Here is a 26,913-nt window from a genome sequence, read left to right as displayed (position 1 = left end):
TTGAGCAATTGAAATTTTCCTCGACGCTAATCTCTTGTTTATTATTTATTGTGTTGTAATGAAATTTGATTTGTTATATATTTATTTTATAATTTGCAATATTATTTTTTAAATGGAGATGCTAAGTGCTTTGTCTTGGTTGCACATGCTAGCCAATAATTAGTTAGTAATGTAGAAATTGTTATCATATTTTTCCTATGCTTACATTTATTAGACTCAAAGTTCTGAGTAAATAAAATTTTGATATAGATATGGTGATTTTGAAGATCCTTTAATACAGATATGGCTAGATATGGCAATTTTAAAAATTGACATATGCTCATCTATTTATTGTCTAAAGACGTAGAACATAACATTGAAAATATATATTTATATATTTTTGCCTGATCTATAAATTGGATTGAATTAGTTGCTTGAGCAACAAAAGTTGTCACTTTCAATCAAAGTTGGCAAAGACTTGTATTTCTCTTCCATATTGGTTTTGAAGCCAATGATTATTTCATGTAAAGGTGATGATTTAGAATTTTTCTCAACTAAATCTACTAACGTAATTTAAACTGTCAAATCATTCCCATTTAATATCATACTATGATATCTAGCAATATCATTTCTATGATATCTCTATTAATATGACACATATATGATGCAATTTTAACTAATGTTATAAATCTTTCCTTTCAAGTCGAAAGTTTTCAGCTTATTGTTTAGAAAGAAAGAGTTCAACTTCATAACATGCATGCAACAAAGGAGATCACTAGTTATGCGTGGCTTTAATAAGATCCATAAGGAAGATGCAAATGTAAGCATGCTTCTCCTAGTATTCAAGGTTATGATTATGAAACTCAGATGGGACTAATACATCCTCTATCTATGCTTTGCAGACACAAAACAAATAACCATAGTGTTTCTATAGTACTTGTTGTCATTTTATGACACCCTTGGTCCATCAGTGAGAACCGATCGGAGATATGTTCCATGGACCAGCGCTGCCCAGTTGATCAAGGAGAAAAGCAGTGAAATCATGGTTTGAAGTGTTGTCTTGTCGGAAGTTCCTTGGCCCTCTCTTTCTCTAGCTCGAAACTTCGGAACCCCGAGGTTCTGAGTTTCTTTGCCTTAGCTTCTTTCTTTCTTGCTCCGGAACTCCGGAACTCCAAGTCTCCGAAGTTCCCTTCCTTCCCTTAGCTTTTCTTCTGTCTTCTACCCCGAAACTCCAAAAGCCTCAGGTTCCGAAGTTCCTTAGTCTTCAACCCCGGAACTTCGGAACCCCTAGGTTCTGAAGTTCCTTGCCCAACTACGGAGACCTCGGCCTCCGAAGTTCCCCAACTACGGAGACCCTGGTCCCCGAAGTTCCCCAAGTTCCTAAGTCTTCAACCCCGGAACTCCGGAACCCCTAGGTTCTGAAGTTCCTTGCCCAACTACAGAGACCTCGGCCTTCGAAGTTCCCCAACTACGGAGACCCCGGTCCCCAAAGTTCCCCAACTACGGAGACCTCGGTCTCCGAAGTTCCCCAAGTTCCTGAGTCTTCTACCTCGGAACTCCGGAACCCCCAGGTTTCGAAGTTCCTTGCCCAACTACGGAGACCTCAGCCTCTGAAGTTCCCCAACTATGGACACCCCAATCCCCGAAGTTCCCCAACTACGGAGACCCTGGTCTCCGAAGTTTTTCAAACTACTTCCGACTTGCAACACTTCCGGATGGCGTGATCGACACTCAAAGCTTTAAATGCTCCGACAGTTTTGGTGACTTATGCAGTTTTTTTGTGGAGCCACAGGGGTGCATTTAATGTTTTTGGTAGGATTTCCATCAAGGGAGGTATGGAGCCATGCTGGGTGACTTATGTCATGCCTGACTTTGGAAGGTCAGTCAATCCACCTTCTCAGGATTGCTCTTTGTGGGTATGGCTAGGTTGCTTGCATGTACAAGTCAAGTGCATGCACTTCCCTGCACCTCCAGACTGACATGCAGGGGTCATGATCACCATTGTAACCCATTTTTTCTATATAAGGCTGTTAAGCCTCATTGTAAGGGGTTCTCTCCCTGTTGCCTTGAGTTTTCTTATGCTCTCCTCTTCTCTTGAAGACTTGTAATCTTTGCATTTCTGCAACTGTAAGATTGGCATTTGGCCTTATGATTAATTGAAGAACACTATTCTTGCCTTCTTTCAACCTATGTAGGTTGTGTATGCTTTCTTACCTTCATCATAGGTGCATGTTGTGGCTCTTTCTCTTCATATATGTTGTGTTAACTGGTTTTCTGAGTAACTTGTGGGAATCCTTCTCCCCTCTTGGCATTCGGTGGATTCTAACCTTCATCTATGCATTGGGGTTACTCATATAACTGAAAGTTGTGCATCTTCAGGGTGTTTCAGTTAATTACTTGTGTCATTTCAGTATGGAGAGGAACTATCTCTTCTTGGTGCATCACCTCCCTTTGTTTGAAACAATTTCTCTCTTCTCTTTTCCTTTGCAAGTTGTTAGGGTAGGCTTAGGAATTAGCTTTGAAGTGTTGAGTTGGTTCAACACCTGCACCTAGATAGAGAAGGAAGTCGGCCTTCTCCGGAGATTCAACCCCTTGCGCAAGGTCCCACACTTCGGGGTTGTTTCCATGTTTCACAAGGTTGCTGAGTTGATAGCTCAGCAAGGGTGCAAGCTTTTGTGATAACAGTACTCACTATTGAAACAAAAGTTGCACAGGCATAAGCTTTAAACATAACTACCAACTTAATACTTGTTGCAATTTAATACTCAACTGTAAACGTTTTGTGTTATAACAAAATGAGTCTTTGTGAAACTTAATAGCAAGATAAAGAAAATAGATTAGACCTTTCTAAAATGCCTAGTGCTGATAGTGAATGCAAATAAAAAGAGCTACAGGAGAAAGTGATTTAAATCTAGGAATAGGTTGACATAAGAATGTCATAAATCTCTATCATTTACCTTAAGCGATAACCATGCTTAGAGATCAACCGTTTAGACCAACAAGCTTTTTTTGCCAATGCAAAGCAAGCCCTAGAGGGTTATTGAAACTTATGCACTCAAATCTTTCCTCTTCATTCCTCTTTCCAAAGTAAATTAGAAATCCCTTTTTATCAGTGTTACCTGGAAACACGTTTCCACCCTAAGGGCACATGTTTCGGAAAGCTGTCCCCAATCAAGCAATTTTTTTGGAAATCGTCGTGGAAACTTGGAAACGGTCAACGATGGGGTTAGAGACTCTTGATCGTCCCCTGGACGGCTAGGGATGGCCAAGCCGTCCCTCGACCATCCCAAGGATGAACGGCCATTTCCGGCGGCAAGTGAGATTAAAAAAACATTTTTTTTATAAAATATATTTTTCATATTAAAACGCTAACTAAAGCGATGAGCGATATTTTTAATATCGAAGTGAAGTGATATTAATCAATGGAATTAATAATTTAATATTGATATTAATCAATGGAAGCGATATGAAATATGATATCGATATTGACAAACTCCATCTTTACGGTGGGATATTAATACTGGAGATGCCACCCAAGTTGATGAGGACAACACACCATAGGGATTGCTTGGCGTTCCGTTGGATGATGCAACCTTTGAGGCTTAGGCTGACAGTGACAGTGACATTGATATGGATCAACATTAGAGGCAGCAACATACTATTTTTGTTTTCATTTTGACTTTGAAGTTTGAGACTTTGAGTCTTCTGACATTATATGATACATTGATACAATGATAATTGAATCTTGATATATGATATGATACTTTAAGTCTTCAACTTTTCATTTTGTTGAATCTTGCAGCCTTTGCTTATTTAAATATTTTGATATATGATATGATACTTTTCATTGTTTCAATGAATTATATCTATGAATGTATGAAATTGAAATTTGAACTCTCATTTGATTCATTCGATGCTATGTTCTTAGTTCTACGATGATTCGATGAATGATCATTGACTCAATGATTTTAGATTTAGAATCTAGATTCTGATTTATAAATGTTATTATGTTGCTATGATGAATGTTTACTGTGTTACGATGTTATATAAATATATAATTCATGAATATATTTAAAATTTCAGATTTCCCTATATATATAAAGAGCCGTCCTCTGTCATCTCTTGCTCCGGGAAAAAAAAAGGTCCCAGAAACCTGTTTCCCCATCTCCCTGTCCCAAAAACTCGAGGTAACATAGCTTTTTATACTATTGATTCAATATGAAAAAAAAGAAAAATAACAATAGAGATTAGGTGTTGCCATTAAACACCCAAAGCCAAAAAAGAAGTTTAACATACCCACAATTGAGGATCACTATCCTAAGAAGAATGCCTTGATACCAACAGTTTTTCCCACAACAACATTCTTTAAAAGAACACAAGGTTAGAACACTTTGAACCTAGGTGTGCCTAGAGCTAATGCACCAGGAGATCTCTAGATTTTTTCCTTTCAACTATGTCTTGGTAGACTCACCAAATTGCCCCCAAAGGCAGTCACAATCTCGTTACATAGTCTCTAGCTAGAGCACTTCCTATCCCGAATGGGATAGATGCCTACCCCGTTTGGGAAGATGCCTATCCCGAATTGGATAGACGAAACATGTCGTCCTGTATGGACATATGCCTAACTCGTATGGTTAGATGCTCATCTCGGATGGATGAATGCCTATTCCGTTTGGATAGATGCTCAGAGTATGCGATTGAATCAAACACAATTAAGAATAAATAAATAAAGAGGAAAAAAAAATTAGTCGAAAATTTTGGGGTTGAGTAGAGTGGGTTATTACATGTGGTATCAGAGAAAAGGTTCAAGTCTAGGCCTTGAGCTCACTTCAACTTACACAAACCAAAGGATTATCTTGTAAGCAGTAGAGATAAAATTGTTGCCCTCTTTCCTTTAACCTGCATGCCCCATTCTTTTTTCTGGAAACCTCATTTCCCCCATTGCACCTTTCTTATTCTTTCCTTCATTGGCAAGTCAATTCATTGCCAAACTGTTTTTTTCTTATGAGGAGCAAATGGATGCCATACTCTTCTTCAATAGTGTTGCAGGCAATTTTTTCCTCCTTCAACAACCTACCTTCTTTTTCAATTTATCATGCCCATGTCTTAGAAATAAATTATTATCCTTTTCTATCTTTACCTCAGACAATATTAACAGAATTTTGACACAAGGATTAATATAGTCATTTTATTGACTTCTCACAGTCCTTAAACAACTTAAAATATTAACCTCACATTTAGTTACTACCTGACCAACCTAAGAATTACTTAAATTGTACTATTTGAATAATTATGATTTTATCTCTCATTTTGTTTATTTTACATAACTTCTGGAGTATGGGTGTACAAGATGACAAGGCTTTGTAGCCCTATCAACCAAACATGGTCATTACTAATAAACACTAGCACATAGGGGGTAGATACAGTTTGGTCGAGCCTCAAATGTAATCATTGCATTCACTTAACAACATGGCAGGCTGAATTTAGCTTTGGGACACTCATAAATGTGCATCAACATCACATCATAAGGCAAATTATGATGACACGTTCATAACTTCCAATTCCATCATGTTTACTTCAGAATCATGATAAGGAAGTGCCTCATTTTGCACCTCGCCCTTGGTGAATCGATCAATGCACCTATCCAGGACAGATTAAGAATAAGTACCTTTGGGGGATGTGACAGGCTCAAAACTGTGTTATGACTATTGAAAGGCACCTTGAATGAAATGGATCATCATTTAGAGCCTAATCCACACCTAAAGGATAATACCCTTCAGTAACCAATGGCTTGCATCAATACTGTCAACCATAATAACCTAACATATTTAGATGTGGCTGTCATGATGTCTGTGGTTTTCACTTTTCAGTTATATTTGGGCTTTATAATGCTATCTTGTTTTTTTAATTATGTTGCATAAAAATTATCTGATATTATCAGTTCAACTTCAAATGATGCATAGATTCTCCTTGTTCTCAGCCTATTTTGACTTATCTGTCCGACTTTTTATGCCTATGGCCCTCCTGAATATCATGTATCTCTGTTGGGCTTCGCTATTTTAATATTTAAATATCTTGTTTTTTATCAAAGGAAAACCATTCATTATTTTAAATGCATGATTTAAATCTTTTTGTTCCTATCCTCTGATAAAGATGTCAAAACTGGATCTCAAGTGAGTAGATTGCAATGTTTGGTAGATTGAACAGAAGTCTATGTATGTATTGCAAACATGTCTGTATCTCTCCACAATGGTTATGATGTATAGAATACTTTGTTGACCTGGCAAAATAAATGTCCTCATAATAGAATTTAATGCATTAAGAACATTTTCTATCAAGTTCTAACTTGCATTAGAGATATGTTTGAGAAACGAATGGAAAAATCTGTTACTTTATTGAACTGAGCCTTGGTCCGTCTTTTGGAACAGATGTGGTCTTCACTCTCAAAAATAGCATCATTGCCAGATTATGTGCGTATATTTTGTGGGCACGAGTACACTGTGGTAAGTATGACTTTACCAAGCAAGTAGGTTGTAATTTCCATGTTGATGTAACTAGCAGTTTTGTTTATTTTTATTTAGACAATAGAACTTTAGCTGTGATTTCTACAAAAACAAAATAACTTTTCAAGATCCACAAGAGTCACGAATTGGGCAAAACATCTTAGCTTATTATATAGACTTTTGTGTCTTTTGCTAAATTCTTCTCATATCTGTCGAGCAAACCCCCTTCTAACAAAATCCATCTTCTGTCATTTGTGGTGTCAAATTGCCCGCTATAGATATTTAAATACAGGCTTGTTGTTATATCCTTATAGTCTTTTATGTAAAACCTCCTGTAACAAAAACTATCTCCTTATATTTGGTTTCACAAGTGTTACAACTTGCCCGCCATAGAGATTTAAATAGAGGTTTGCTGTTATAATCAAATATGCCAACAAAACATTTGCAATGATAAAGACAAAAATGCCACCAGCAACTCATGGAATTCTAAAAGGCTCAAATAATGAAAAATCATTGATAGCCTCGCCAGACAAGCTGTTCTGTACTCTGCAATGAATTGATTTGAGTGCTTTCAGTTTTGAACTAGCATTGTTATATAACTGCCAGTTACCCTTTGTTTGGCAACAGAGCAATGCGAAATTTGCCTTGTCAGTGGAGCCAGGTAACAATGAACTTCGCTCTTATGTTGCTCATGCAGTTGAACACCGCAACAAAGGTTTACCAACGGTAAGATCAATGTCTTATGTAGTATGTAGTTCCCATGTGTGGATAAGCTGTCTACATTTGTATATTAGTTGCTATGATTCATTTCATGTTTAAGGATAGTATGGTTAATGTCTCATGTAGTATTTCTTTCTCACATGCTTGTATTCATAAAGCAGTTCGCATAATTCATTCAATTTTGTATCTATTATGAGTAAGCATAGCTTACAGGATGGTATTCTCTCTCTAATCAGGTACCATCAACATTAGCAGAGGAGAAGTCATGTAATCCATTTTTGCGTATTTTCAGTGCTGAGATCAGGGGTTCTTTAAACATACCAGAAACTGCAAGTGAAGCTGAAGCTCTAGGTAGAATTCGCAAGGCAAAGGATATGTTTTAGTCAGTTTAAGTCTTATCATTTTTGAAAGCATTCAAAGAGCCAACAACCAGAATGGACAATAATGATCGTGAAAGGAAAAGCCTACATTTCATAGTGTTGGAAAGTCTCTTGCTGGAACTTTAGCTGCTGTAGTTTGAATTCTTGTAAAATATGTTTGCGAATATCCAGAAGTGGATATAACAAATCTGTATGGAGCCACAACAATGACTTCCAAATTAATCATTGAAGTGGTCTTAGTAGAGGCCCATGTTTATAGCTATATCCTTCCTTTCTTTGTTTTTCATGTTTCTTCAAAGGATGCTTAGCGGAGAGCACTGAGTAAATCAGTTAAGTATGTGTATATCTGATTCAAGATCGTTTTTCAATTATGTCACATAAGTTTATATATTTGACTCAAGGATTTTGGTAACAATATGGTACTCTTAGGCAAGCAAGCTATCAAGTCCATACAAATATTGTGTGCTGTGATGTGCATTGCAGGAATCTTTTTCACAGTCAATAGAAAATTCATTTCTAGTTTTTTCAAAATCCAAGTCCCTTAAATGGTTCTAAATGCAACGGTGCATTCTTTGTAGTGCCTATTGTTATGGCTAGATCTATTATAATCGAATGAATGCAATTTAAAGAAAATTGAGTTCATAAAGTGGAATGGTGAAATTAGCATACCCATGACTATTCCCATTTAGTTGTGGGCTCATTTTGATGGAATGTCTTAATATCTTTTCCTATTTGCTTCATTCTCATTTCCACCTATTTCCCTGCATTCAACTTTATTCCATCCTTGTTTGCATACATCTCCATATATTCACCATTTACACATCATACACTGCCATATCTACACCTTGCCTTGAACCAACACTTCTTGCATCAATCTTGAGCCTCACACTAATACCTTTCCCTATTTGCGTTATCCTCATTTGCACTTATTCCCATGCATTCGATGTCATCCCACCCCTATTTGTACACATCTAATATATTTGCCATTTACACATCATTCACACTCAATCTCTACCTTGAACCTAATACTTCTCTATCTTAAGTCAATCTGAGTGGCTTGGGATTGACCTCAAGAGTCAAATATTCAAATTCAAATTCTAGATTTTCGGTTCCTATTTGGTAGTAGTTGTTAGCCAACTTGGCACATGCTTTTGCAAATTATCATGTGTTAATATTTAAAGATATCCATTTGTATATACAAATATATGCAAGAGATTGATGAAATTAAAAGTGATTATAAGGATAAAATCACTAGAGAACATTTTCATTTTAGGACATGTTGTGACCTAATCACACATCACCCCATTCCAAATGGGGACCCCTACTTTTTAGGCCCTTTTGGTCTTTTGGTTTTGGTTTTTGGGTCTTTTCGCGGTAGTCTCATTAGTCTCCTCAGTTTGCAAATGTTTGGGGGTCAATTTGATCAAGCCTACAGCTTGTTTGAGCAAATTTGGCTATTTGGAGCCTGTTTCGTTCATTTTAGGGTTTCATCCTTCAGACCTGGATTTGAGGCCTTTCTTTTAGGGTTTTGGAAAAATTGAGTGTTGCATTGGAATCGAGACCCTTTAAAGAACCTACACATGAAATTTGAGCGAATTTTGAGCAACTTTCTATTTTTAGAAAGTTCTTGTTTTTTAGGGATTTCACTGCCTCTCAGATTGGTCTAATTTTGCCAAAAATCAAACTTACTATTTTTAGTAGTTTCTATTTTTAGTGTCTCTGCATCTTGTTTTTCCCTGATCCTAACATTTCAAAACACTCTCTATTTTGGGAAAGTTTATTTGTGGCAAGTTCTTTACAGGCGAGCACTAAAGACTAAGCATTCTTGAACATTTTTAAATTTGAAAGCTTCAAAAGGAAGACAAAATGGATCAAAAGCAGCTAAGTATGGATGCCCATTCCAGAAGTGGAAAGCATAAAAAATCTTCTGAGTGTAGCACAAAATCACCTCAATTCCAAATATGGCATCTCGAGAATGGAAAATGGTCAAAAATTGACTAAGTGTGGATGAGGAATCAAGCACGAATCCTTGCCAAGGCGGGGGAGTGGGGAAGTATGGTCAAGAACAAATGAAATTCCTTGGCTAGTGGAAATGGCACCCAAGTAAGCAAGATGGTGCTAAACTGGGGTAGTGGAGGAATTTTCCTCCATCCCCAAAATTCCTTCACCCTAGCAAATCAATGCCCAAGGAAAAGCTAGAGCGCCAAATGAAGAGGGCCATGGAAAAGTGCATTTGCAAGAAAATTCCTCCATGCTGGCTATCCAGCACCCAAGGACACATGGGCGCTAATCCCAAGGGGTCATGGAAAGAGTGTGCCAAGGTTAAATTCCTTCAGTACATGGAAAGAGTGTGCCAAGGTTAAATTCCTTCATTACATGGAAATAGTGCCAAAGTGTATGGACTGGCGCCAAAACTAAGATGCCAAGGAAGGTTGGAAAAGAAAGAATTCCTCCACTTAGTGCAAATAACACCCAAGTTTGTGCTAGGGTGCCAAAATGAGGTTGCTGTGGAAAAGCGAAAAAACTTGAGAATCACTCCCCAATAGTGAAATGGCGCCCAAGCAAGATTGATGACACTAAAATGAGGTCATGAAAAACTTGAAAATTTGAAAAAAATCCTCCACTATAGTGTTTTGGCACCCAAGGCAAGTGTGGAGCGTTGGAGTGGTGGAGTTTAGGATAAAGGTAAGAGAGAAGAATTCCTCCATGAGGGCCAAACAATGCCCAAGTTTGTGCAAGGGCAGTAATTTCAAGGTGTCATCGAGAAATGTTCAAGATCCAAATTCCTCCATGAGGGAGAGTCTATGCCCAAGAAGAAAGATAGGGCGCTGGCTATGGGGGGTCAAGGAAATTGAAAATTCCTTCACATGATGAATTCCACGCCCAGGCTTGAAGAGCAAAATTCCAAGGCATGGAAAATGAAGGTCGAGGATGAATTGGAAAAGAAATTTCCCCTCAAGAAAAATTTAAAAAAATCCATTTTTGGGCATCAAAATTCATCCAAATTTTAATTTTTTTTATCAAATTTGGATTCGTGAGAGAATTTTATCTCTCCTAGACCCTAGAACCCTAATTTGGGAAAATTCCTAAAAATAGGAAATGTTCAAAATCAATGTAAAAACTTCCTTGAAACAAGGTACATTCGAAATTTCAAGAAAATTCTTCATGAATCAAATTTTCTCTCTTGCAGTTTTCTCGATCCTACGGTTTTTGCCAAGTGGATAAAAATAAAAAGTCTCAAGTAAATCTTTCAAATATCCCTCCAAAATTTAAAAATGGAAAGATTGGCGAGTTGGCAAGACAAAAAGAATAATATTCCAAATTATGATGTATGAGTCAAGGAGTTAATAAAAAAGTCTATTTTGAAACTCAATGATAATGGCAGGTCCCGTTTGCATGACATGTTGAAGAGGAAAGTATGATGCATCATTAAGATAACTATCAGAGTTGGTTTTCTCCCAACTTAGCAAGTTGGTGAGAGAATTCTATTGAAACATGCAAACACAATTCATTTCTCACAAGCAAATTTGAAGAGAGCTAAAGTTGCAGAGAAATAGCAAAGTCAAGCTTGAAGAATTTCTTGTTCCTTTTTAGAAGTTTTGGAGAAATGGCAGAATCAAGCATAGCAACAGCTATTTCGAGGCAGGCACAGATTAAAAATGAGATGAAGGGATTCCTTCAAGAGTCTAAAATTGTGTCCAAGTGGAAGTAGATCAATGACACGAATCTTGGAACTTTCAACTTGGCTACTTTCCAGTTCAGAATGTTTGGAACGACTAGACATGCTCCATCACCCATTGCTACTAGAATCGTCAAGAGTGGAATTGTCGCAACAAATAGTGTCCCTCCATCTATCCAGTGTCCAGAATTGATCTTGGAATGCACAAAGCACTACAATACGGAAAGAAGGGCAATTCTGATGTCAAGCGGAAGGCTTATTGCCAACCTGACTCCGGGAGCTATTGCATAAACATTCAGAATTCCATCACATCATTCCATGGCCTACAAGACTAAGGATGGAGCCAAGGGAGTATATGATGCAATCCTTGATAAGTGTGCTGAAATGATCAACAAGAGTTGGATGTAGAGGCCAAGACCTCGCATTTCCAAGATGCCCAAGCATCTCCCTATTTTGTATTCAAGTAGGAGTGTGTGGACTTACTGATGATGTTGAACAGAATTATGGGGTGTCCGCATGCAATCAATTTCGAAATGTGGATGTTTTTCTTCATTGGTGAAGTTATGAATACCAATGGACTAGTGGATTGGGTTAGATTGATTAGCCATTATGTGCACGAGCAGTTGAAAAATATGAAGAATAAGAAGACCCAATCCTTCTACATGAGCTCGTATGTGATTCATTCACGACCAAGGATGGATAACTTCGATAGCTTGAAGGGAAATGGCTCCATGGGATGTGGACCATAACAGTTGAAGGTCCACGAATATTATTCCCAATTGCACTTATCCAACACCAGTTCATTCAAGTTGGTGAATGACACTTTCACCATGTATTTAACTAGGTTGATATAAAATCAGCTTCATACGAGAGTGTCACTAGAGGCTAGAGCAATAGTGTAGAAATTTGGGACCATGATCTCACAGTTTCCAAAGTTTACTTATATTAGGACACATGGATTTTACTCCCAACCACATAAATTGCCAAGATATCTGTCAGACAAACTGATCTTGTTGGATCTTATCAAACAACTGATAGCATATGACTAGATTCAAAAAAAGAAAAAGAAATTATCCATTGAGTTCCCAATTGTCTTGGGTGATTATGTGGAGTTGTGCCCGAACCTAGCAACAACTGAGAAAGCAGTGGAGGAAATGACATTCTACCAGTTACCTTTCTACGCATCCAGATCCTACTTCGATCCATATCATAAAATTTAGAAGGTAGCTGGAATGAAGTTTGTGTCTAAGTTTCACCTCGAAGATTTTTGGGCTAGTGTTAGGGATGACCTTGAGGTTAGGAAGAGAATGTTTTCCAGACTTTCCCTTAGCATGATTAGAATTGGTGAAATAATGCAAGTGTCGAATCAAGTGAAGGAGGATCCAAATGCAGTGCAGCCAGAATTTGAAAAAATAAAGGACCAACCTATCCAACTTCGAGATTGGTCAGAACCGGAAGTTGATGATCTAGACATTTTAGCCAGACCAATTTTGAGGTTCACTAGGCATTGGATCGGTCGGCACATCAAGACGCCGAAGGAAAGGAATGTCCACCTGAGTTACCAGTTAAAGGGAAATCTGGATTCCCATAGTGAGGCCACAAAAGGATCGTCACAGGGCCAAGCTTAGGAAGGAGAAATTCAACAGGGAAAGGTTGGACCTAGTCAAGGAAAGAGCGCTCCAAAGAAGCCTCAGAGAAGGAAAAGGAAGGAAGCCCAACCAAATGTTCAACTTGAAATCGAGCCAACTCTTCCACAGGAAGTCCACTAAGAAGAACCACATCAAAAGAGAGCAAGGATGGAAAATTTCAAACCCTAGCTAGTTCTTCCAATGCTCGAAAGGTAGAAATGTTCACACAGGAAAATCCAGTAAATCCACCACGAGACAGTTTTCCTGACAATACGCCTGTGCAAGATGTACTCAGTGTCAACACTGCACATAGGCTAACCCAGCCAGGAGGTCAAAGCCAAGAAATTCCCTCTCATCCATAAGAGCCACAACAGGATAGTTTCATAGAAACAATCCTTGAAGAGATGGAGGAAGCTTCACAAGAGTAGGTGCATATGGAAATTTAGGATCAACCGACAGCTGCTCCTGATTGGCCGAGAGATAGATTAAGAAAAGAACCAGAAGTGGAAGTGGATCCAACATAGGAGTTGGAAGAACTTCTGAGAAGAATGGATAAACTAGCGGAAAAGAAGGCCGCCTGAAAGTTTTCCAAAATCACAAGAGATGAGTCTGGATCTAGAACTTTGCATATAGCTGAGCCTGTAGCGGATAAGGATAGAAATGAGATCACACCAAATGACTGTAATTAGAGAAGTTGATTTGTGGCGTGCTTCCACGGTGTAGGTAATGAAAGACTTTGATGGATCATCCTTGGCTATGACATAAAAGATGCAAAAGACGAAGGCAAAGTGCAAAAGGTTGAAGCATGAAAACAGGGTCTTGTGCGAGTATGTAAAGAGTTTCAATCATCCACGAAGGGAGGAGGATCCATCCTTTGTTCCTCCTTCCTCTCTTCCTAAACAATCCATTGATGTCATTGAGAAGATTAACAAAATTGCCCAGTATTCTAAGGAATGGGTGGAAGATGTTTTCACTGCAGCCAGAAAATTCGTTGAAGATATTGTTGGCCTTCATTCTAGGCTTATGACCCTCTTGAACCGACTGGAAGTTGCGAATAGTGCATGGGAGGATATTCACATTTATCAAGACCTGACTATTCCATGACTCAGAGCCTTGATGAAAGTCCCGAAGAAGACATTGATAGACAGGAAGGTGATCCAAGAGAATGAGATTTATGATTTCTCATGATGGTTTTGCACCGTCTGCATTGGGAGGGAAGCCTTCGAAAGAATCAACCTGGAGTCTTTGACTTTGAAAGACTCAATCAGGAGAATACAAGAGGAAATCGTCGGCACAGTTGAGACATTGTTTGCAAAGAGCCTGGATGAGGGCGGTGTGACAATGAATTTCCTAAGGGCTCAGCTGCATGAATTCTTCTTTGTAGGATCATTTTCCAAGATCCACTTTGAAAATGTTTCTTTATTTTCCAACACTATGTGGAGGACACAGGAAATGGTGGCAGAATGGGAAAAGTTTCTTTCCAAGACCGAAGAAGAAATTATCTTGATGGAATTTAGGATAGAAAGTGTGCTAAGTGTCTCCGTAGAAGAATTGGAGGTTGTCATCACCAAATTCATTGCTTATGCCATTAATGAGCGAGATAATGGTCGTCCATTTTTGGACGAAGATCTTTTGAATGAGTGACATGGTGGCATATTTATTGCTGGAATATTTTGACCACATGGCAACCAGGTCAATGCATGTTGAATTAATGGAGCATCTTTTGCATGCAGTCGTCACATTCAAAGCATTATGACAGATTCCTTTTGCATGTAGCCGTCGCATGTGGAGGTGATGGTGGATTTATGACATGATGGGGTGATTTTTGCATGGGAGAATATTCAGTGCAAGTTGGGTGAATTTAGTGAAAATGATGCATTTAATGCATTTTGAATACCATTTGTAATAGGCTGAATTAATTGTATATGGGCATCATGGGTATTTATTGTAGATTCCCACCTTGTTGCATCTTGTGTGGGGAATCTTTTAGGGGAAACCCTAATTAGGGTTTTGCATGAAGCCCGTATAAAGGGGTGGCCCCCTCATTTGTAGAGGAGAGATTGTTTTTCAAGATTGTTGCGATAAGTTTTGAAGCAGTTAACTTAATACATTGTTCAATTTGATGGTGTATACTTGTGTTGTTTTATGACTTGCATGGTCTCACTCTCTTCGCTTAGATTAGATTTTCTTTGAAGTTGTTAGATGAACAAGATTGATGAGATTGTTTATAGTGCAAACCCTTGCTCATACCTTTTGTTAGTAGCTAATTGTTATTAACTTTGTAAGGTTAGTTTGAGCCTCTTATATGTGTAAAATTAACTTCAATCATCGGGTGGATATTGTTGTATGATGACGTCCATTGGTAATATGAAACATTCTTGCACAACATTTGAAGATTGCACTGCCTTTGTGTAGTTGTCTTCTAGTGGCAAAGCAAAGTGTGGTAGGTTCCACTTGAGCAATCCCTATCTCCTTGTTCTTAGATCTAGATTAGGTTCAACATAGCTTTCTAAACCCTTTCTTATTTACTTTCTACATTCTTTAAGCCCAAAATCCTAAAAACAAGCCTTTCATTGTTAAATCATTCGCGAGTAAATTCTTGAAGTTTGTGAAATTGTTTAATCTTCTTTGAGTGTGCCTAAGTCCCCTTGGATTACTGACAAATCACATCAGCCAATAGAGTCATGTCCATTGCGAAAAGGAACCTTGGAGTTGATTGTTTTAACTCATGGCAATCTTAGCATACAATCATACTTTGATCAAGAGAGAGTGAAGTGACCATTATGCAACTTTATTTTGTGTTCGATGTTGTCATAAAAAACACGTCAACAGGACACAATATTCTATTTTGCAGTAGAATTATAATAGGCCACTTACAAGTTTTTGCATGCTGTCCTTTTCTCAAAGTTGTAATGCTAGTTAGATGGGGTTGATCTGGGTGAATTTTACTAAAGTGATCCAACAATCTCCTCTAAGGTGTTTGTAACACTTCCTTGACAAATTCAGCCACAACATAAGGGAAAGGCAAAGGGATCATAGTTAAATTTTTCTTTCAAATCATTCCTAAGCACCAAAACATTTTCTTTTCCACTTGGGTTTGATTCCAAGGGAGTTACATTTGACTTGTAGAGATTTTGGGACTACATAAAACTAAAAACATTTAGTCAATTGAGACCATTGATTTTTTGTGCTTGATAGCTAGATTCTACATGTCGTCACATTTATTCATTGTTATTCCAAAGGCTAAGTACATGTATCTTTGTATTTAAGTATCACATATATTAATTTCAATTATTATAGTCTAGCAAACTAGTTAAAAGTATTGAATCTATGTTAATTTTAGGCTTATTGTTTTCTTTCATGTAATTATTTTAGATTCGTTTAAAAGGGGATTTATTCTCATGAAAAAAAAAGAAAGAACGAAAGAAGGGGAAAATTTTAGCCCTATATTCACATCTCACAAATTATCCACTCATAGTAGTTGAGTGGAGAAAAGTTTGGTTATCTAGCTTGGTCTCTTGATTGAGATTTATGCCAACAAAAATTCTTGGCTATTACTAGATGATTGAGATTTATGCTAAAAAGGTTCTTGGCTATTGCTAGATCAACTTTATTGTATGTTGTATGTATGCATACTCGCTTTCCTTGTGATCTAGTCAGCATCTCTAAAGCTATCTCTAATGATATTGTTAAAGTTTTTTTTAATGGTTAATGGTAATACTAACTCATTCGTTATGGTTTATGCTAATGTAAAAATTCTTGGATGTATTTGGCTTACTTGAGCTTGCTTGTTGGTAACAATTTTGGGAGCTTACTAAGAGAGGATTTTCTTCTTGGACAATCCCTTTTATGTATTCAATGATTTTGATCAATCTAGGCATAAACCACACATTGAATGTAAATTATGTTTTAATCATGATAGTAACTTGGAATTTGGGACTTGAAACTTCAACAAAATAAAAAAGGATGTTTCTATAACCTAGTGTGCAAAAAGGGTTTTAGAGATTTTTAATTAACATGTGGTGCAATACAAATATGTTGTAGCATGACACTATATACGGTTATGAGTGATTATAAGAGGCGCAATGCTTGCATTGTGCGATTCTCAATAATAAATGCTTTTAATAAAGGATCAATGATCAAAGAAGCAATGCCATTTTATAGTTTACCTAGATACACAATTCTAAAAGTTTGAAACATAAAGGTTGGTAGGAGCCGAGTTAGCTTAGGCTTAGAGAAATTTGTATTTTGAACAAGGGTCAAATCTACTTCATGAAATTGACAAGTACTATGCTTGCATATATGACCCAAGAATTGATAAGGACAAGAGTTATAAAATGGCCAACTAGAAACTAAGATATATTTTAGAAGGTAACCTAGAATGTTGTATTAGTGAGAGCATCAAATCAATCAAAATTAGGTGCATATATCAATAATTAATATATTACTAGCACGATACCTATAGGAAGTTCAAGAGATATGTCGATAGGATATTGAAGGTAAAATAAATATATTTTACTATTGCATGATTAGTTATATAATAATTAAAATCTATGTGTTTTGACATATTGTTTTAGCATAATTCTTCATGTGAAATACCCCAGTACCATACCGACAGTTGATTCCCTAGCAAAACTTTTGGCAATTGACACTTCTCAAGTTGAGAAGAAATCAATCACAAAGATGAGTCCCACAAAGATAATGATGATGGCTCCTCAGAAGCTAATGAAGGAGGGATATGCAGACAAAGGAATAATGGATCAGTCAATAACAGTTTTGCACAGATTGATTCCTGATTGTATGATTGAAAATGAAGCAAGCCCTTCCGACAAGCTTAAGGTATTGACATAGCATATATCTAAAAACTTTCAAACATTGTAGCGGATTTCCGACCGGCAAGCACTTGAAAGATTTACTCTGGCTAAGAAAGCCGCTTTTGATCAAATTATTGAGATAGAGAAGAGGAAGGTTGAAGAGAAACTTATACTTATTGAAAATTCTTGAAATAGTGTACTAACATCTACAGGGTCTGTTGTAATATAGAGATTCTTACAACAAATGTAGATAAGAGATTAAAGGAGTTAATGAAAAGATTGCTAGTATTGCTAATTCTTTTGATGGACTAACTTCACTTATAAGATCCATTGATGGACAAATTTTGACTTTGGAGAACCAAATTTTTTCTTTTGAAAAGGGAAGAGACAAGATCATTCAGAGAGCAAGGAGTCTTAGAGGTTTGGTGAGTCCAAGATTGGATTCACTTGGTGTACATCAAAGGGAACGTATGGATATGCTTGCAAAGCCCACACCGACAGAAGTCATTGAGAAAGAAACTCTTGTACATTTATTGAGTGGACTTGTATCCATATCTGAAACTTTCAAAACCGGTTGGGATACCTATATACAGTTGCTAGAGAAATCTTATCCGGAAATCTTGAGATTGGTCAAGCTCCGATAAAGTAATCTATAATTATTCATTCTTTTGCACAAATTCTTAACCAAATTCTTTCAATTCTTTCACCAGTCTTTGGCATTGATGCCAAAGGGGGAGTATATATATGTGAAAAATATGGGGAGGATATCAAACAGAGTATATTGCAAACATAGTCAATTAGCTCAGGGGGAGCATGTTTCATGTTTCAGTTGAACTGATAGGGAATCCATTTTTCACGAGTGCTGCCATCAATGCCAAAGGGGGAGATTGTTGACAATTGACACTCATTGGATTCATATGTTGTCATTAATGACAACAAGATTCTATAGAAGACATATACCGGCATTAGGAGGCATACATCGATAGATACCGACATTGGAATATTCAAGGTCACAACCGGCACCGGCACCGGCACCGACATCCAGCACTTTAGTAAAGCCGACATCAGTCTGGGATTCAAAGGAACATTTATTTGTAAAATCATTTTGTAATTATTGTATAGGGCCGACATTGAATATCTTTTGTAATGTATTGTAAGCTGACATAAGACATATTGTTTGTAAAGGGTATATAAGTCAGTTTATTAGGTCACTGTGATATATGGAATAGAAGAGTGTATGTGACATGGTAGTAGAACTATGTGATGCGAAGGATATGTATGTATGTCATTTGTATGTGAATGTTATATCATGCAATGATCTATAGATGGTTTGTAAAGCATTCTTGGAAGAAAGGAGATACCGGTAGAAGTGTCCAGGGTTTATGAACTGATACAGAACAAAGCTATAACCAGAACTCTTTTTGGTATTACAGATGCATTTTGTGAGTTCACCATTACTGTTTTATCTTAGCAGAAGCTTGTATTCAGTGAGACTCTTTTGTGTTGAGCAATGTGCTTTAGGCAGTATGCCTTCCTGCATGTGCAGGCCCCCATGATATGTAATATCTTTCATATGGCTAGTGAATTGATATTGTGGGTCACAAATCCCACCATGGTTTTTCCTCTTTGAGGTTTTCCACATATAAATTATGTGTGTTATGGTGTTCATTCATGTGGTTGGTTTATTTACTTCAAGTTATATGTTTCTTCATTTACCGGTTTATATGTGTATGTTATAAAAGGGTAAAATCATATATTACCAACAAAACACTGATTCACCCCCCCCCCCTCTCAGTGTTATTGGATTCCAACATACTTATATTAGGACACATGGATTTTCCTCCCAACCACATAAATTTCCAAGATATCTGTCAGACAGGCTGGACTTGCTGGACCTTATCAGACAATTGATAACATATGACTAGATTCAGAGAAAGTAAAAGAAATTATCCATTGAGTTCCCAATTGCCTTGAGTGATTATGTGGAGTTGTGCTCGAACTTGGAAGCAGCTGAGAAAGCAGTGGAGGAAATGATATTCTACCAGTTACCTTTCTACGCATCCAGATCCTACTTTGATCCTTATCATAAAATTCAGAAGGTAGCTGGAATGAAGTTTGTGTATAAGTCTCACCTCGAAGATTTTTGGGCTAGTGTTAGGGATGACCTTGAGGTCAAGAAGAGAATGGTTTCCAGACTACCCCTTAGCATGATCAGAATTGGTGAAATAATGCAAGTGCCAAATCAAGTGAGGGAGGATCCAAATGTAGTGCAGCCAGAATTTGAAAAAATAAAGGACCAGCCTATCCAACTTCTAGATTGGTCAGAACCAGAAGTTGATGATCTAGACATTTTAGCCAGAGCAGTTTTGAGGTTCACTAGGCATTGGATTGGTCGGCACATCAAAACGCTGAAGGAAAGGAATGTCCACTCGAGCTACCAGTTAAAGGGAAATCTGGATTCCCACAATGAGGCCACAAAAGGATCATCACAGGGTCAAGCTGAGGAAGGAGAAATTCAACAGGGAAAGGTTGGACCTAGTCAAGGAAAGAGCACTCCAAAGAAGCCTCAGACAAGGAAAATGAAGGAAGCCCAACCAAATGTTCAACTTGAAATCCAACCAACTCTTCAACAGGAAGTCCACTAGGAAGAACCTCATCAAAAGAGAGAAAGGATGGAAAAGTTCAAACCCCAGCTAGTTTTTCTAATGCTCGAAAGGTAGAAATGTTCACAAGAAAATCCAGTAAATCCACCACGAGACAGTTTTCCTGACAATACGCCTGCACAAGATGTACTCAGTGTCAACACTCCACATAGGCCAACCCAGCCAGGAGGTCAAATCCAATAAATTCCCTCCCATCAAGAAGAGCCACACCAGGATAGCTTCATAGAAACAATCCTTGAAGAGATGGAGGAAGCTTCACAGGAGTAGGTGCATATGGAAATTTAGGATCAATCGACAACTTCTCCTAATTGGTTGAGAGATAGATTAAGAAAAGAACCAGAATTGGAAGTGGATCCAACATAGGAGTTGGAAGAACTTCTAAGAAAAATGGATAAACTAGTGGAAAAGAAGGCCGCTTGAAAGTTTTCCAAAATCACAAGAGATGAGTCTAGATCTAGAACTTTGCATATACTTGAGTGTGCAACAGATAAGGATAGAAATGAGATCACACCAAACGACTATGTAATTAGAGAAGTTGATTTGTGGCGTGCTTCCACGATGTAGGTAACAGAAGACTTTGAAGGATCATCCTTGGCCATGACATAAAAGATGCAAAAGATGAAGGCAAAGTGCAAAAGGTTGAAGAGTGAAAACAGGGTCTTGTACGAGTATGTCAAGAGTTTCAATCATCCACTCAAGGAGGTGGATCCATCCTTTGTTCCTCCTTCCTCTCTTCCTAAAGAATCAATTGATGCCATTAAGAAGATTAACAAAATTGCCCAGTATTCTAAGGAATGGTTGCAGGATATTTTCACTCTAGCCAGAAAATTTGTTGAAGATTTGGCTGGCCTTCATTCTAGGCTTATGACCCTCTTGAATTGGCTGGAAGTTGTGGATGGTGCATGGGAGTATGTTCACATTTATCAAGACTTGACCATTCCATGACTCAGAGCCTTGATGAAAGTCCCGAAGCAGACATTGATATACATGAAGGTGATCCAAGAGAATGAGATTTATGATTTCTCGTGATGGTTTTTCACCGTATGCACTGGGAGGGAAACCTTAGAAAGATTCAGCCCGGAGTCTTTGACTTTGAAAGACTCAATCAAGAAAATACAAGAGGAAATCATCAGCACAGTTGAGACATTGTTTGCAAAGAGCTTGGATGAGGGTAGTGTGACAATGAATTTCATAAGGGATCAGCTGCATGAATTCTTCTTTGTAGGATCACTTTCCAAGATCCACTTTGAAAATGTTTCTTTATTTTCCAACACTATGCGGAGGACACGGGAAATGGTGGCAAAATGGGAAAAGTTTCTTTCCAAGACTGAAGAAGAAATTATCTTGATGGAATCCAGGATAGAAAGTGTGCCAAGTGTCTCCGTAGGAGAATTGGAGGCCGTCATCACCAAATTAATGGAGCATCTTTTGCATGCAACCATCACATTCAAAGCATTATGACAGATTCCTTTTGCATGTAGCCGTCGCATGTGGAGGTGATGGTGGATTTATGACATGATGGGGTGATTTTTGCATGGGAGAATATTTAGTGCAAGTTGGGCGAATTTAGTGAAGAATGATGCATTTAATGCATTTTGAATACCATTTGTAATAGGCTGAATTAATTGTATATGGGCATCATGGGTATTTATTGTAGATTCCCACCTTGTTGCATCTTGTGTGGGGAATCTTTTAGGGGAAACCCTAATTAGGGTTTTGCATGAAGCCCATATAAAGGGGTGGTCCCCTCATTTGTAGAGGAGGGGAGATTGCTTTTCAAGATTGTTGATAAGTTTTGAAGCAGTTAACTTAATGCATTGTTCAATTTGATGGTGTATACTTGTGTTGTTTTATGACTTGCATGGTCTCACTCTCTTCACTTAGATTAGATTTTCTTTAAATTTGTTAGATGAACAAGATTGATGAGATTGTTTATAGTGCAAACCCTTGCTCATACCTTTTGTTAGTAGCTAATTGTTATTAACTTTGTAAGGTTAGGTTGAGCCTCTTATATGTGTAAAATTAACTTCAATCATCGGGTGGATATTGTTGTATGATGACATCCATTGGTAATATAAAACATTCATGCACAACGTTTGAAGATTGCACTGCCTTTGTGTAGTTGTCTTCTAGTGGCGAAGCAAAGTGTGGTAGGTTCCACTTGAGCAATCCCTATCTCCTTGTTTTTATATCTAGATCAGGTTCAACATAGCTTTCTAAACCCTTTCCTATTTACTTTCTACATTCTTTAAGCCCAAAATCCAAAAAACAAGCTTTCATTGTTAAATCATGCACAAGTAAATTCCTTGAAGTTTGTGAAATTGTTTAAATATTGTTTGAGTGTGCCTAAGTCCCCTTGGATTACTGACAAATCACATCAGCCAACTAAGTCATGTCCATTGCGAAAAGGAACCTTGGAGTCGATTGTTTTAACTCATGGCCATCTTAGCATACAATCGTACTTTGATCAAGAGAGAGTGAAGTGACCGTTATGCAACTTTATTCTGTGTTCGATGTTGTCATAAAAAACACGTCAACAAGACACCATATTCTATTTTGCAGCAAAATTATAATAGGCCACTTACAAATTTTTGCATGTTGTGTTTTTCTCAACACCGTAATGCTAGTTAGATGTGGTTGATCTAGGTGGATTTTACTATAGTGATCCAACAATCTCCTCTAAGGTGTTTGTAACACTTCCTTGACAAATTCAGCCACAATGAAAGGGAAAGGCAAAGGGATCATAGTTAAAATTTTCTTTCAAATCATTCCTAAGCACCAAAACATTTTCTTTTCCACTTGGGTTTGATTCCAAGGGAGTTAGATTTGACTTGTAGAGATTTTGTGTAATGCCCCGCCAGGAACCCTAAAGGAAAACAACACAACTAAGAAACTAAAGGGTGAAATATTTTTTTTTTTAAAGATTAAGTGCATTAATTATAACAATAACACGTTTAATAACACAACGGAAGTCTAACACATGATTTCCTAAGGGTTACCAATGAAGATTAATTCGTAGATTATATTAACACCATGTTTAATCCAATTGTCCATTTAATTAGGTAAATTAAATGCTCAAGATTTAAAACTACACATACATCTAAATTCGATAATGAAAAAAGCCAAAGTATTCCAATGCATTTATTTTTCCATATTTCATATATACAAAAGATCAAAGCAACTGAATTAACATACATCCCACTGACATAGTATTACAATATTCATAAATACATAGCTTCCAAAAATACCATGGAATCCAAAAGCTACAATATCAAGGTTACATAAAAGTTTGATACAATGACCACAAGGTCTCAACTGAACAAAGATCATGAACATGACCTAGTACATGAACCACGAACCAAGAAACACCAGTGAAGCCTTTCCTCGCCTGAAGATACAATCCAGAACATCTGATGGCAAGTGGCACTACCACCCGACCATGTGATCCCAAAATGGAACCACCCCACCGTGCTAGGAGATAGTAGAAAACCCTCAAGAAAGCAATATAAGACAAGTACGAAAGAACTACATGACTCCGCAACATCCATGTGACTCAACTCACAAACACTAGTGACTCTAAGGAGAGAGTGTCATCACATGGTTTACGGTGGTTACCATGGTAGGCCTCCATAGGTCCCGGCCCCCATCCTGGGTTATCCTGGTAACCTCTCCCGAACCTCTGGCTCCATTTAAGTCTCATGCGGACCCTACCAATCCTTTCGTGAAGACAAGGTGGTAAGTTTGTCATTCCAGGCCTTCTCGCAACATTATGAGCCATGTACTAGCACTCACCTATGCACGAGATACATTATCTTAATTAATATTTAATCTACCCACCCCCTAATCAATTATTAGGTTATCACTTCTTAACTGACTTTCGAGGGGTTATCCTGCCATCCACTTCGGGCGCGACCCCCGCTCGAAAGCCACTCTCTCTCATAGGACACTCACAGGAAATGTCTCTCTCTACAAGAACTCTATGGCAAAATTGACAGCCATATCTAGTTCTGACAAACCACGAGTGAAGGATACACAATCACTAACCAAGGATTGACCATTTGGAACAAAACACACAATGGCTCACATCAACGGGGTTATACAACACCTGACCAAGGGGGTACAACAACATATGATATAATGACAACTCAACCAGAATTACAACGAAATTAAGCTTGATTGCTAAAACCATTTACACAAGATCTTAATACAGGCAATATTTTCTTTAAACAGCCAAAAGCATAAATAACTTGCAATTAAAGATTTTTCCAGACAATAAGAAAATACAACTATATTGATACAAAGAATTCAATGTTGTCATTTGTCCAATAAAGTTAAATAAAATCACATAAAAATTAACCTCCTAATTATATGTTCATGATTAATTTACAAATAAACTCAATTAGATTATATCAATAATCTAAATTAAATTAAAAATTAAAAATTATATATAATAATATAATATAATTACATAAATATATATATTCTATAAATATAATATTATATAATTATATCACATTAAAATATATAATAAAAAGAAGATTTAATTTTGAAATATCTTTCATTTCCAAAATAACATAATTAAAACCACAGAATATATATATATAATTAATTTAATTTATTTTTATTTTTTTGTATTTTTTTTTCTCTTTTAATTTTTTTTTAACATACAATAACCTAAAAACCAGTAAATTCTATTTTCAACCAAAATTTATTTCCAATTAAATTTATTAAAAGGGAACTTAATTAATACATAATTTCTCCAAAATAATATAATAAAACAATTTCCCTTAACTTTTAATAGCACAATAAATTTAATTAATGATTAAATTTATTTCTAAAATAACTAAATAATTCCACAGAGATACACAAATATTAAAAGGATTGCCATAGCCAAGTATCGAAACAAAAATCAAACAGGACGGAATGATTTCTCTGGTAAATCATTTCTCCCCAAATCTTGCAATTTTCATGCACAATAAAAATCTTGGCAAAATTTGCCATAATAATTTTTCCAAATTTTCTCAAAATTTAATATACTAACACCCAAGAAACAACTTCTTTCCATAAACCAAAAATTCACTTCAGGAATGGACTTTAGCCAAGAACAAATAATAATCAAACAGGATTTAAGATTTGACAACCATCTTAACACACACATCATTCAGAAAGAAGAAGAAATAAAAATATTTTCTTTAAAACAAACAATCAAACGAAGCCACCCAACTTGGTATAGCTTTCCTGGAAGAAATTTGTAGAAGAGAACCAATCCTTCAACAAGCTTCCAAATAAATTTCTCTTCACCTAAATCCCTGGTCTGTTTCTTGTGTCCCCCTAAAATAAAGACCTATTCCCCTTTTTAAACTAAAATTCTAGGTTGAATATATTTTTCCCAAAAACCTAAATTATTTAGTAATAAAAGCAATTTTCTTTTCTTTTCTTTTCTAATTTTCTAACAAAGGGATAAGTTAACATGCAATAATTAAAAATCATTTTTCTTTCTCTTTCTTTCCTCATGCAAATTAATTAATTTTCTAAATAAAAAAATTAAAGAAATACTTTAATTCTAATTAATTCTTTTATTCATTCATTTATTTATTTATTTATTCTTTTATTTATTTAATATTCTGGGAAACAATAAATGAAATTAATCTAATTTATTTTTCACAAAAATTTAAATAAAATATATTTCTAATATCATGCAGCTTGCAACTTAATTTAATAATTCCTTTTAATTAACTAAATTTATAATCTCAATGCATAAAATACATAATTCCCAAGAATACCAACTATGAGATAAATCCATAAATTTAATTAATTAATTAAATCCACTAATGACACAACTGAACAAACCCCAAGAAAAGACTCAGAAAAAGTCAAACGACAATAAACGAAGGTCGAACAAACTGACAGGACGACCAACTGACGACACTCACACGAGTGTAACTGAGTAAAATAGGGTCAACTACTACCTCCTCCACTTCCATCGGACAATATAAGGCATGCTCAAACCTGTGAAGCCAGGTGGAGACGATACCCCGTATCTACCCGGTACTTGTACCTACAATATCCTGCATCACCAAGCCACACATGCATATATACAATATAGAAAACACGGCATGCACACCTATGGAGGAGAATCGCGACATTCCCTGTCTCACCGAAATGAGTGAAGGAAAATTGGCCCCTTGCATCCAATACACTCGCAGACACAACATATAATTACACATTGCATAGATAAAGTAAAATGTCAGTACATAGCAATAATCCATAAAATGCCATAAATCACAAGTACTGAAATACTGCAAATAAATTATGCATCTCATATCCAGATAAATCCTAAAATAATGTCATATAAGTCTGATTAACACATCATGGTAATGTATCCACTGAAAGTAAACAATAATAAAATATGAGTCTAATAAGTTCAAACGAGGAATGGTACTACATTCTCCCCCCCAAAACTAGGCTTACTCCTAGAAGCCTAAAACAAATAAGAATACAGCTCTCTCCTTTGGAACCTGTTGATGCGGCTCCTCAACCTGAGCAT

At 36.7% G+C, this 26,913-nt stretch overlaps 1 protein-coding gene across 3 annotated transcripts in view; it reads left to right on the top strand.

The window, feature by feature from the left end:
* The window catches only part of LOC131053472 (hydroxyacylglutathione hydrolase 2, mitochondrial), a 163,507-nt gene extending 155,537 nt beyond the window's left edge, over positions 1-7,970 (top strand). For all 3 annotated transcript variants that reach the window (XM_057988085.2, XM_057988087.2, XM_057988086.2), the window contains 3 exons: positions 6,408-6,482; positions 7,110-7,208; positions 7,439-7,970. In XM_057988085.2, the coding sequence (XP_057844068.2) occupies positions 6,408-6,482; positions 7,110-7,208; positions 7,439-7,585 (321 nt within the window). In that variant the 3' untranslated portion in view covers positions 7,586-7,970. The remainder of the gene's footprint in view (positions 1-6,407; positions 6,483-7,109; positions 7,209-7,438) is intronic.
* Positions 7,971-26,913: the final 18,943 nt, after the last annotated feature.

This window comes from Cryptomeria japonica, chromosome 4 (assembly GCF_030272615.1).
Source record: "Cryptomeria japonica chromosome 4, Sugi_1.0, whole genome shotgun sequence".
In the NCBI taxonomy this organism is placed as follows: domain Eukaryota; kingdom Viridiplantae; phylum Streptophyta; class Pinopsida; order Cupressales; family Cupressaceae; genus Cryptomeria; species Cryptomeria japonica.
Note: the sequence above shows the minus strand (reverse complement) of the source record. Positions and strands in the feature narration are given on the sequence as shown.